General features: G+C 41.8%; 2 protein-coding genes across 3 annotated transcripts; both read left to right on the top strand.

The window, feature by feature from the left end:
* Positions 1-1,058: 1,058 nt before the first annotated feature.
* On the top strand, positions 1,059-3,248 carry LOC103288017 (growth-regulated protein homolog gamma-like). Its single transcript, XM_054728380.1, has 4 exons — positions 1,059-1,255; positions 1,375-1,498; positions 1,616-1,699; positions 2,570-3,248. Exons 1-4 carry the CDS (start codon positions 1,150-1,152, stop codon positions 2,583-2,585), a joined length of 330 nt encoding a protein of 109 aa, XP_054584355.1. The 5' UTR covers positions 1,059-1,149; the 3' UTR covers positions 2,586-3,248.
* A 3,560-nt stretch (positions 3,249-6,808) lies between these two features.
* Positions 6,809-8,914, top strand: LOC129151883 (growth-regulated protein homolog gamma-like). 2 transcript variants are annotated; one of them, XM_054728365.1, is made up of 4 exons: positions 6,809-7,003; positions 7,144-7,267; positions 7,375-7,458; positions 8,208-8,914. In XM_054728365.1, exons 1-4 carry the CDS (start codon positions 6,901-6,903, stop codon positions 8,221-8,223), a joined length of 327 nt encoding a protein of 108 aa, XP_054584340.1. In that variant the 5' UTR covers positions 6,809-6,900; the 3' UTR covers positions 8,224-8,914. The 2 variants fall into 2 exon arrangements, with proteins under 2 accessions (XP_054584340.1, XP_054584333.1); XM_054728358.1 differs by having other exon boundaries at positions 7,123-7,267.
* The last annotated feature ends 4,448 nt before the right edge of the window (positions 8,915-13,362 follow it).

Raw genomic sequence — 13,362 nt, 5'->3', positions numbered from 1 at the left:
GGTAGTTACAGAGGTATAAATTACAGCATAGGGAATATAATCAATCATACTCAATAATTATGTATGGACCCAGATGGGTACTTGAAACAGGGGGTGGGGAGACACTGTAAATTACTCAATTTTCTAACCACTATGCTGTATATCTGAAGATAATACAAAAATATTGAATGTAAACTATAATTGAAAATTTTCAAAAGTATATAAAGAAAACATAATTATGCGAAGAACTCAGACAAAAATGTAAATTTCATTAATCATATGTAAAGAGCTCCAAATGATGCAAAATGATATATAGTGATAAAAAGATCAGTTATTGCCTCAACATAATGCAACTGGACAAGAAGTGGAAGAAGATTATAAAAGGCTAATAGGAAACTTTCAAGAGTGATGGATATATTCATTATTTTGATTGTGGTTATTGGCGGTGTAAGGATGCATATGTATGCCCACATTCAGGATAGTATTCACTTGAAATATGTGCGACTTATTGTTTAACAGTTATATTTACAATGCATAGGTATACAGGTAAAAATTAGTGTAAGGAAACAAACTTCAACATGTTTCATTTTCAGAGAATCAATAGACCCTGTGGGCACTGGTAAACTATTTTAATAAAAATAACATTTGACATTAAAGAAAAAGAAAAGGAGGCTAGATAGGTCAGAGAGGCTGCCATACCCCTCTTCTCCTCAATCCCAACAACTGAAGTTTCTTAGAGAGAAGTCATTGTCTTCCCCTGAAGAAGTGGCTCAGCCTCCACGTGGGTCTAAAGGTCTGAGGCTCCCGCCCAGGGCACTGGGGTCACTGGGCGCCCACGGTCACCCTCGCAGGCAGCAGCTCCTGGGGGACAGCGCCTCGCTCCCGCTTTGGGAATTTGGACAAAAAAAGGAACCTGGAAGAGTCCGCAGAGTCACCTCGGGACGTCAGGCAAGTTCGCACCTCCGGGGCGGGGCCGCGCCTTCCGTGCCGACAGGACAGCTACGTGCGAGCCCCGGAATTTCCCAAGCCCTGGGGTTGCTAGCTTTCCGCCTCGAGCATGGATAAAAGGGGTTCGCCCGTCTCGGGGAGCCACAGATCTCGCTCCAACAGCTCTCCAGCCAGCTCTCACACTCCAGGCACCGCAGCACCGATCCTCCGAGCTCAGCCCCAATGGCCCGCACCGCCACCGCCGCCGCTGCCGCAGCCCGCGCTCCCCGGTTCCTCCGGGCCGCGCTCCTGCTCCTGCTCCTGGCCGCCGCCTGCCGGCAAGCTGCAGGTGAGACTGGAGCCCTGGGAGCCCAAGGAGGAGAAGGGGGGTGACGGGTGGGCGCCCATTGGGAGCATCCCGCTAACCCAGCCTGTGGTCCCCGCTAACCGAGCCTGTTGTCCCCGCAGCGGCGCCCGTGGTCACTGAACTGCGCTGCCAGTGCTTGCAGACCGTGCAGGGAATTCACCCCAAGATCATCCAGAGTGTGCAGGTGACGTCCCCAGGACCCCACTGCGACCAAACAGAAGTCATGTAAGTTCACCACGCTCTGCTGCTGTCCCCATCCTTGTCACCTCCACTGTCCAGATGCCCCCACCCTGACCCTAGCCCGCCCTCCTGTCTCACGTGGGTTCTCCCTTCTGCCTGCAGAGCCACTCTCAAGAATGGACAGAAAGTTTGTCTCAACCCCGCATCCCCCCTGGTTAAGAAAATACTGGACAAGCTGTTAAAAAAGTGAGTTACGTGACTAGAGTCATTTGTGACAGATATTGGCATCTGCCTTCTGAAAATTATATTAGGGAAGCCCAGGGTTAGCTGAAGGAGTGACGAGTCATTGTTTTACAATTAGATTTGTCACCACCGTCATGAATGTGCTCTGGTGCCCTCCACCACCGTCCCCCTCCATCCCCTTTCAAATGGGTGTGGGTGAATGGGTAGTCCTATAAGGCTAAATAGATTCAGCCAATGATGCTAAAGGCCTCTTACCCATTAAGGACTATAACATATTTAAATTTTGTTTTATTCTTCTTGATCTTTTGGGTCCCTGCTGAATGCCCAGGGTGATCATGCCTAACTTTAAGCCTACTCCTGCCTGTTTCTTCCCTTCCGTTTCTCTTCCTCGTGAAGGAATATTTGACACTCTACCCTCCACACCCAGCTTGAGAAACCTAGTTTTACATTAAAATCTGGCTGTTTTTCACACTGAAAAGTGGAACCTCTGGGTTGAGACAACATGGGCCTGGGCAGTTAAACAGTGAAGAGCAGGGACTTTGCAGCAAGACCACCGTAAGGTCAAGTCTAAAATCTCTGGGAAAGTTTTTTAATCCCTTTGAGCCTCGGGGGAAAATGTACTGTATGAGGATTAAGTGGAGTCATGCACGTACATTTTTAGCCCAGTATGACATAATCAAGTTGAGTCCACAGTCTCACTTCCTCAGTAAAGGAGCAAGCTGTCTGCTGTGCAGGGTAGAAGACACAGTGGGGCCTTCTGGGTGCAGGGTTTGGCCAGGGTCAGCGTGCAGCCATTCCTCCAGCTCAGGGGCCCCGTGAGGGAAGAGCGGCTTTCTGTTAACACCTGTAACAATACCCCTTTTCTCACCTTAGGGACAACACCAACTGAGAGAAAAGAAGCTCATGGTGGCAGTTCCTGAAAGGAGGTCCCTGCTCTTACAGGACTGAAATGAAGACGGGAACAGCTGGATTCCACAGACAGCTAGAAAGGGATTACTGTATTTGTTGTTTTTTTAAACCAGAGATCTATTTATTTATATATGTATTTATTTTCAAAGCTTGTATTTTAACATTTTAATGTTAGTATTTAAAGGTGTGAAACATGTGAATGTGTTTAATCAAACATAACTCAGTTCTGATTGTTATTTAATTTGAAGATGAGGGGTTTTAAGTGTCTCATTAAACTAATATTTATTGGGAGACCATTACGTGCCAGGCACTGTGATGGAAGTGGAGGGGGGTGTACGGGAGGGGGGGATCTAAGCAATTTTGACAATGAGATAGATCAATGTTAGGGTCAGGGAAAGTGTGTGCACACCTGTTTTTGTACTTGTTTAAAAGAATGTCACTTGTTATTTATTGAAACTATTTTATTACTCGGTCAACATCTTGATGTTGAAGATTCCTTTGGACATTTTATGTCTTGCTTGTAAGGCATAATGCCTTGTTTAATGTCATTATGCAATGTCTCTCTTTGTCTTAGAACAGAGAAGTTAAAACTACTGTTACATGTTTACAAATGGCATAAAAATAAAAGTTTTGCAAAATATAACATGTTTAGGTTTTGTTTTATTCTTCTTGACCTTTGGTTCCCCGCTGGATGCCCAAGGTGTTGTACAGTTGGGTTGTAGTTCATGCTTAACTTTAAGCCTACTCCTGCCTGTTCCTTTCCTTAGAGGAGGGCACTACATTTCTCTTACTTATGAAGGAATATTTGACACACTACCTTCCCCACCAACCTTGAGAAGCCTAGTTTTACATAAACTCAGCTGTTTTTCGCACTGATCAATTCATTATATAAAATTAGCACTTTATAAACTTCTGAATGTTTATAAATATTTTAACAAGGCTCCTATTAAATGCTTTTGGTATGTAGTTGTTCAAACAAGTATGCAATTTTTCCTTTTTAATGAGGGTGGGCGCAAAAGATGAAAAAGTGGATTCCTCCTAAACACTCAAACAATTTGTGTTATTTACAATATTAATAACCATTATTATCTATGGAGGTAAAACACACTCTAAAGTAAAATACATGACAAAGTAACACAAAGGGCAGATAGGGAGATAAATGGACTTATAATATATTTCTTCAATTGTTAGAGAAAAGTGTTAAGTTTAGGAAAGTTGTAATGTGGCAAGATATATTAGCATTTTTAGGGCAACCTCTCAAAAGGAAATGCAAAACTTGGGATATAAAAATCTAAAAAGGGGATACAATGGAAAATAAGGAAATACCTGAATATTACAAAAGGTGACAGAAGTGAAGAAATAAAGGAGCAGAACAACAGGTGGTGCAAGAGAGAAGGGACAAATCTTTGTTGAAGAAGCCTCATACATCATGTAAGTAGTGTCTCTCCTTCTGAAAGTGGGACTTAATTCCCTTCCTCCTGTGTGTGGAGGCCAGGTGTTGTGATTTACTTCCAAAGAAGAGATTAGAAAAAAAGGAAAAACAATATCGTTACAGTGGAGAATTTGGCAGATACCACCTTAACCGTGTGATCGAGATTATTATCACCAGTTGTGTTATGGGAATATATGTACTCCCGCACATGATGTGAAGAGGAGGGCACTTCATCTCCATAATATTCTTCCCCAAACCTATAACCTCAGTATGATCATCAGAAAATCATCATAAAAAGCCAAACTGAGGAACATTCTACAAAATCAGTATTCTCCGAAACTGTCAGTCATGAAAAACAAGACAATACTGAGAATCTGTCACAGATCCGAGGAGACAAAGGAGACATGGTGACTAAATACAGTATGGTGTGCTGGACTGGATCCCAGAATAAGAAAAGGACATCAATGGAAACTTTGTGAAATTTAATTAATAACAATGTACCAATGTTAATCACCTACCTTTGATAAATGAATTATAATTATACATTTTTCACAAATCTGAAATTATTCAAATTTGAAGTTTATTTTTAAAAAGACAGGACAAATGGAATAGAAAGACAGTAGACTGAAATCCAACTATAGTAAAAATTAAAGTAATTTAAATGGAACAAACATTCCAATTAAAATTGAATTTTTTTTACTTTTTAAATACAGACTACAAAAACAAGACAAAAAATGTATGCTGCATAAACAGTCACCCTTTAAATATTAGATCTCAAATAGCTTGAAATTAAAAGAATTGAGTGATATATCATGCTAAAACTGACAGAAACCTAGTATAGATGTACTAATGTATTAATTACTTGTAATTATTAATCTATTATTGATATAAATTATTAACATGTTGGCTAATTTATGTATTAATGAAAGCCTGATTAATATATTAGGACACAAAGAAAGAAGTAGACTTAGAGATAAAGAAAGCTGGTTTAAAATAAAAAGGGGGCAATTTTATAAGAAACAAATAATTCTAAAAGTTTATGAATCTAATACCATTTATTAAAATATATGAAGCAGGCCGGCATTGCTCAGTGGTTGAGGGTCAACATGTGAACCAGGAGGTCAGGTTTCGATGCCCAGGTTGAGGACTAGATCCCCACTGTGAGAGATCGATGGTTCTCGCTCATCATTGATGTTTCTATCTCCCTCTCCCTCTCCTTTCCTCTCTGAAATCAATAAAAATATATTTTTAAAAATTTAAAAAATATATATGAAGCAAATGGAGAGAAACTAAAAGGAGCAATAGATGAAACTTTGACCATAGTTAAAGATTCTAGCAAACCTCTTTAAATAATAGGCAAAACAATAAAGAATCAACAACAGTATAGAAGTGTTAAGCAACATGATCAACCAACTTGGCCTGAGCAATGTATATAGACACTTCACTTAATAAATCACCTTTTTCCCCAAAAAACACAGGGAACTTTTTACAAAAGAGACATATATGGACCATAAAAAGTGTATTGACAAATTTCAAAATGTTGAAATATTTAAGCATATTTCATAGTATATTTATAACTCATCTCTCAACTTCCTAAAATTTGCTTTCATTATACAGGAAGCAACAAAACAGGGTCATCATGCTGTTTTCATGCGCGTTATAACTAAGTGTGATAAAGAACATTTCCATGAGGACATTTCTTCATTTCCTATATCTATTTCTTGATATTCTGTTGTAATGTTGGCATTCCTTTTTCCTTTGGTTTATATTATTTGTAATGCAATTACTCATTACTACTTCCACAAAAGTTTTAAACAAATCTTAAGTAAATGGAAAGAGAAAGTTTATATTGAAATCCATTCTTTTAAAAGCCTCAGAATAATGCCCCAATCTAATATATTGGATGGTGCTCAGAGATAATTGAAATGAATGTAAGCAATTATAGATGGCTGGAATCATCAGGATGCCTTTACTGTAGAAACAGAAGGAAAGACCAGCTGTGATCCCTTTGACTTTTTTTGTGGGGTTGGGCAAAACTAAAAACTGTGGACCCCCTGAGCCCAACGCAACCTTCCCTTCCCCCCAGCAGCTCCAAAATAACCACCAGCTCCAAGTTCATGGATTAATCAACGCCCTCTAAGCACAAGAGGTGTACACAGGGATTACTAGATCTCTCTGGAAGTTCCAGAATTTCACAGAGAAGGGAAACTATAGGACTGGGACACTTTGTCCTAGATTAAACACGGAGTTAAACTTTTGACACTGGTCATCCCCTCACCCCTGATATAACACAAAGTGTGACTTATTTGTGCGTGTAAAATACCAGATGGACAATTTTATGTATAATCTTCTGTATAATCTGAGAAGACAGAGCTATTTTAAGAGTGCCTTTGTGCAAAGGAAAATAAAATCGTCCAGCCAGAAGATATTTATGCGTACGTAACAGGGAAAATTCAGTCGTTTCCCCCTCCACACATTCTTTTGAAATGTGGCTATTAGATTAACGTTCCCAACGGGTGCCTGTCTCCGCTAATGAGTGACATCCGCTCTTACTAAGCCACTGGCTCCCGCTTTGGGGAACTGGGCGGAAAGAGAACCTCGCAGAGTCCGCCAAGTCCCTGGGGAGGCCAGGCGGGGCCGCACCCCAGATCCTCCTCCCTCAACCACCACCCCCCACCCCCCGCGACCTGGAACGAACTGCAGGTCCGGGAATTTCCCAAGCCCTGGGGTTGCTAGCTTTCCGCCTCGAGCATGGATAAAAGGGGTTCGCCCGCCTCGGGGAGCCACAGACCTCGCTCCACCAGCTCTCCTGCCAGCTCTCACACTCCAGGCACCGCAGCACCGATCCTCCGAGCTCAGCCCCATGGCCCGCACCGCCACCGCCGCCGCTGCACCCCGCGCTCCCCGGTTCCTCCGGGCCGCGCTCCTGCTCCTGCTCCTGGCCGCCGCCTGCCGGCAAGCTGCAGGTGAGAATGGAGCCCTGGGAGCCCAAGGAGGAGAAGGGGGAGGGTGGGTGGGCGCCCATTGGGAGCATCCCGCTAACCCAGCCTGTGGTCCCTGCTAACCGAGCCTGTTGTCCCCGCAGCGGCGCCCGTGGACCCCGCAGCGGCGCCCGTGGTCACTGAACTGCGCTGCCAGTGCTTGCAGACCGTGCAGGGAATTCACCCCAAGAACATCCAGAGTGTGCAGGTGACGTCCCCAGGATCTCACTGCGACCAAACTGAAGTCATGTAAGCGCCACCACGATCTGCTCCTTGTAACCCCTACTGTCCAGATGCCCCCACCCTGACCCTAGCCCGCCCTCCTGTCTCACGTGGGTTCTCCCTTCTGCCTGCAGAGCCACTCTCAAGAATGGACAGAAAGTTTGTCTCAACCCCGCATCCCCCCTGGTTAAGAAAATACTGAACAAGATGTTAAACAAGTGAGTTATGTGACTAGAGTCATTCGTGACAGATATTGGCATCTGCCTCCTGAAAACTCTTATCAGGGAAACCCAGGGTGTAGCTGAAGGAGTGACAGCTCATAGTTTCACAATTAGATTTGCCACCACCGTCATGAATGTGCTCTGGTGCCACGGGACATTTCCGGTGCCCTCCACCACCGTCCCCCTCCATCCCCTTTCAAATGCGTGTGGGTGAATGTGCCTTCCTAAAAGATTAGGTGGATTTGGCCAATGATCTCAAATGCTCCCTGCCCATTAAGGAACAACACTGTTCATCTAGGCTGCTTTAGAACGGAAAGGTGGAACTCCCTGAATTCCGGGCAACATGGGCTTCTAAATCTTAGTGGTGATGACCAGGGACTTTGCAGTGATCCTCGGCTCCAAATGTATGTCTAGGCTATTTTTACTATTCCTGTACCAGGGAGAAAGTATTTCATCTCTCTGAGTCTCAGTTATATGGGGGAAATAATAATATCTACTTCATGGGGTTTGCTATGAGGCTGAAGTGATGTTATGCATGTACTTTTTTTCATGTAACATTATTTCCTGGCTTTTTGAAGCTAATAATACAATTGTGGCCACAGGTCCCTTATTCCTCATTAAACAGCATCCAGTAGCCTGGCATTTCCTACCACACAGGGCAGCCGGGGTGCAGGTGGTAACCATTTGGTTCAGGGCTAAGCAGTTATGTTTCTGAGTCCTAATCAGCAACCATTTTCTCATCACAGGGCCAGCACCAACTGACCTAGGGAGAAGGAGGAAGCTGACAGGTTCCTTGTTGTATCCTAAGTGGAATCGGAGTGAAAGAAGAGAAACAAAGAGCTCCCGAGGCTACCTGTGTTTCACTTGTTTGACTATTTCTTATGGGAGTTCTCCTATTTATTTACATGTGAATGTATTTATTTTTCAAAGTTCTATCTAATATTTAAAGACGTGGAAGTGTTTGGTAATTTGCTGTACTGTTATTGTAAATGGTCATTTTTATGTCAAATCAAAGCTGGTTCAGCCTGTTATTTAATTGATGATGATGCATTTTAAATGTTCTTCACTCAACGAATATTTTCAGTTGGCTGGGTGGGTGGGAGACCACACATTTTTCCACCCACTGTGATAAAGGCTGGAGATAAATAGTGGGGGTTTCGAGCAAATAGGCCACAGTGAAGGTAGGGGAATGTTCCGTGTACATCTGTTTTTATACTGTTAAGAATGTCAGTTGTTATTTATTGAAACAGTTTCATAGTATGTGGTCAACATTTCTGTTATTGAAGGAACTAATGTTCTAAATATCCCTTGGACATTTTATGTCTGCCTAGTAAGGCATAATGCCTTGTTCAATGCCAATTATGCATTGTTTCTCTCTATCTTGGAATAGAGAAGTTAAATGTTTATGGATGTGTTTTTACAAATAAGATGAAAATAAAGGTTTTTACAGAAACTTCTTGCTTTGGTTTGTTTTAATATCGTGACGTCTTGTTCCTCCTGAATACCCAAGTGCTGTAAATTTATAATAGACTGTAGCTCACACCCACTACATGGCTGATATTGGTTGGCACCTCTCTCTCTTAGTTCCACTCCTGTTCCTGAAAGCTTATTTGATACATTTTGAAAGTCCTGCAGGCCCTCACCTTAAGACTCCCTGTTTTACATAAAAGATTCACTTTATTTTAGTATAAACAATCTGTTACTTAATCCTGGCTGTTTAAAATATTTCAAATGTTTATACATATTTTAAAAGAGCTCTCATTGAAATTAATATGTTAAATTGTTTTTCAAACAATTATACATCCGACTCCTTCTTACTGAAGCTGGAAGCTAAGTTGAAAAGTGGATTTGTAGTAGGCAGGTAGATAGGTCTGAGTAGAGCAGGAACGACGGGACAGGTGCAGTGGGTCATCAGCATGAGAGCCCCGGGTGCCCAGCAACTGTCAATACTATAAGCCCTTGTAAGACCATGCCCTTAAGCATGAATCCCTGGGCCTGGGAAATTCTGGACTCGCACCAGACCCAGAAAAACAGCAAAACCAGGCTAAGCAAGCCTTGGCTGACCTCAGGACCAGCTGCAATGACCAATGCCCCCAGCACTACCACCACCTCAGCACTGACCAACCAGCGGTGACCATGACCCTATGGAGACACACCAGGAAAGCTAATGAATATCCTATTGAGATCCTCCCCTGAGATTTCAGATAAAGGCCCTCAGGATGCAGGACCCAGAGTGACTCTCTCTGTGGAGCACGCCCTTGCCTTTCTCCTTTCCCCACCCCTGTCTGTCTTTTCCCAGGACTGATCTCTCTCTCTCTCTCTCTCTCTCTCTCTCTCTCTCTCTCTCTCTCTCTCCATCTCTCTCCCTCTCTCTCTCCCCCCTCTCCCCACCCAAGCTCTAAGGGCCCTTCTTTTGCTATAACTTGTTTCCTGAGCCCATTTCTTCTGTGGCGCACTTCTTTGACCTCAGTGACTTTTTAAGTAAACTTGAGTCTTGGCTCTGAATTCTTCTCTTAGCCAGAACTCAATAACTGTGGTTGCTGAACTGCGTTAACACCTGGTGCTATTTTTCCACCACTAACAGATTCTTCCTCAAATAATTTGTGCAATGCAGGGGCAAAAATAGATTAAAGCAAGTGGTGGAGTACTTACTCTAGGTAAATCGTCAGAGAAGGGCTTCATTTCCTAGCCTTCATGGAAAGAAAACAGTCACAAGTATAATGCTGTTCCAGTGACTCACAGATATACTAATGGTTTAAATGTTTCTAAATCTGTAAATTTGAATTTACATTGCCCCAGGATGGCAGGAACACATCTAGCTTTCACAGTAGACACAAAGGCTGGCATCTAATGATAGGGAAAAGGAAAGATCAGAGTCACCTTGGAAAAGGAGGGAAGTTTGTGCATAAGTTGGGAGGGCCAGCTAAGTGTTCGCTTGTCTCTGACTCAGCACCTTTCCTGTGTCCCTTGCCAGCCTTCAGTAGGAGGAAGATGGTGGGTGCATGACCAAGCTTGTCCTGAACATCTGGGTACAGCTACTCTGAGCCTCCATGCCCTACCCTGAAAATTCATTATAATAGTTTCTTCATAGAGCTAACCCGTTTGGCTCAGTGGATAGAGCATCGGCCTGTGGACTGAAGGGTCCCAGGTTTGATTCCAGTCAAGGGCATTTACCTTGGTTGTGGGCACATCCCCAGTGGAGGGTATGCAGGGGGCAGCTGATGGATGTTTCTCTCTCATCGATGTTTCTAACTCTCTATCCCTCTCTCTTCCTCTATGTAAAAAAATCAATAAAATATATTTTAAAAATAATAATAATAGTTTCTTCATAAATGCTATGGTATTTTCTCAGGTTTATGAGATAAGATGCAAAAGCAATTTGTAAATTGTAGGAGGTGAACAAATGCAAACCACTCTGGAAGCTCCATAAATGCTATCACTGATTCTTTAACCCCTTTAGACTGTGGGAAATAAAACTTTCTTGGTTTCCTCAGAGTTCTTGTGCAAAGTCCTAGCTTCTTCATATACCACAAGTACTAAATCTGTAGCTATTTGTCGGATTAATTACTCTGATCCTAACAGATAATAAAACTTCTGTAATCTCTCCCACAAGGACCCATTGATTACCTCTAGGACTGTTAATGGTGAATCGGCACCAGATGTTAGACTTTTGTCCTTGATTTTGGGCTAAGAAAGAATTCAGAGGCAAGACTCAAATACAAGAAAAAGGTTATTTAGAAAGTCACAGAGGCAGAAGTGAGTCAGGGAAGAAGTGAGCCACACACCTGTGCCTTCCCCAGTCCTTCACCCCCCTTACCCCCCTCCTTCTCCCAGGCTTGTTTCCTTTGCCCCAGGAGTAAGACCTGAGGCAAGCAGGAAGTGACACACATTCATTGTGAAATGTGTCTTTGGTTCAGAACACTTCTTGTGTGGATTCATGATAAAAATTTAAAATACAAATATTAGAAACTTAACATAGGCTTTGTTAACTTGGTGAATACAGAAAAGGATGAAAGAGATGGAGTTATTCATAGAGTGACTGAGAACATAAACTATGAAGAATTAGACTGATTTGGGGAGTTGTTTTCAGTTCCAACACCTTCTAACTGTGTTAATTTGAGGTTATGTTTTTGATTAATTTAAACTTCACTTCTCCTTTTGTTATTGTTGTGATTAGCTAGTTTATTAATATTAATAATTGGAAGAGAGCAAAGAGAAGGCCAGGCATTGTAAACATGGTCATCTGGGCAGCTTCACCAGGAAGCTACAGCTTCACTCTCTTCAGGGAACCACCAGTCCATTCCCTGCAGATCACTGGGGAAGGGATTGAACAAAGGGGGATATGGGTGCATACTCAGTGAAGTCAGGGTGACATAAGGAAAGTGCTTGCTTGTCAGTCTAGCCTCGGGAACAATGGATTGGCTAGGGGGTAGACCCCATCAGATATGAAATTCTATAAAGTTAATTGGCTAATTTGAAAAAGCTCCTAGTTAAAATCCCCAAAGAGTTTCCTCTTGCTCATTCCCTCCTCTTCTGTCTTGTTCTCTTGCTCTCTTTGGCTCCATGGCTGGCACTCTCTCCATAGCCATGTGGACTTAAGCATCAGCATGGACCATGGCCATTGGGATCCCACATGCAATGGACTGCAGCTGGGAATACAAGCTAAGCTAGTCTGAGGCTGGACTGTACTGGACTTTAATATGGAACCAAAATTCTGGGAAGTGGCCTTAATTTTGGCCCTGCTGAAGAAAAAATTGGAATTCTTCCACAGCAAGGTGGACAGAGATGGGGCCTTGGAGGGGAATCCCCTTAATTTTACATCATCAATAAAGCTTTCCATGAACCCTCATCCTCCCATGGGGGCCTCAGGCAATTCTTTTCCTCAAAGCATCCTAAGAACTCCACTTCCACTGATAACACTTTCATGAAAGAGGTGGACTAATAGAATCTCCTTTTTGTACTTTTTCCTAGAATTGTGAGTTATAATTTGAATAAAGAGCTAGACAGTTCATGAGAAGTAATGGTTTGTCCCCTATGAGTAAAATCGTAAATAATTAATTCTTTAATTTTGTTGGCTTATTTGAATATGAATAAATGAGATGAAATATAAATGACTAAATTATCTCACTGTACAATATATTTGTGAGTTTAACTTAGGATGTTTTATACATGACTGCTATTCCATTTTATGACAACATCAACATTTACTTATCTGCTCCACTATTAGGTTGAAATTACAGTTTTGCTATTATGAAAAATACAGCTCTCAACATTTTTGTACTGGTCTCCTGCTACACTTGTCAGAGATAATCTAGGATAAAAATATAAGAACGGAATAAATGGCTCTCAGGGTATGCACATCTTTAACTTCACCAAAGAATACTATTGTCCAAGTGGTTGTACAGATTTATTCCTCCCAAAAGCAATTCATGCAAGTTCCTCTTCCTCCACCTATTGGCCAACACTGGAATTGTCAGACTTAAAATTATTGCCAAATTCTATATAATGCTATCTTATTATGGTTTTAATTTACATTTCCCTTTTTGCTTGCTTATGAGCCATTTGTATTTTATTCTTTGTGAAATTTTATTTATTTTTCCCATATGTTCTGTTATTTTCCATTTCATAAAACTTTTTTTTCAAAACAAACATTTTGTCTATTAATTATTGGTCACTTATATATGTGGCAAAATGTTGTATGTGTGATGTTTTTTACAATAAAGTTTTATAACTTTTTGATGGCTAGTCTCTTCTCAAAGTAATAAAAATATTTTCTATAGTGTCTCCTAAAAATTGAATAGTTTGGTCTTTTATATTTAGAACTCAGAATTGATTTTTGTGCTCTAAAATATGAGGTAGAAATAAATTTTTTCATACATAGATAACCAATTGTACCAGCAC

Source organism: Eptesicus fuscus, chromosome 2, assembly GCF_027574615.1.
Source record: "Eptesicus fuscus isolate TK198812 chromosome 2, DD_ASM_mEF_20220401, whole genome shotgun sequence".
Classification (NCBI taxonomy): Eukaryota; Metazoa; Chordata; class Mammalia; order Chiroptera; family Vespertilionidae; genus Eptesicus; species Eptesicus fuscus.
The sequence above is the reverse complement of the archived record's forward strand: the minus strand, read 5'-3'. Positions and strand labels throughout refer to the sequence as shown.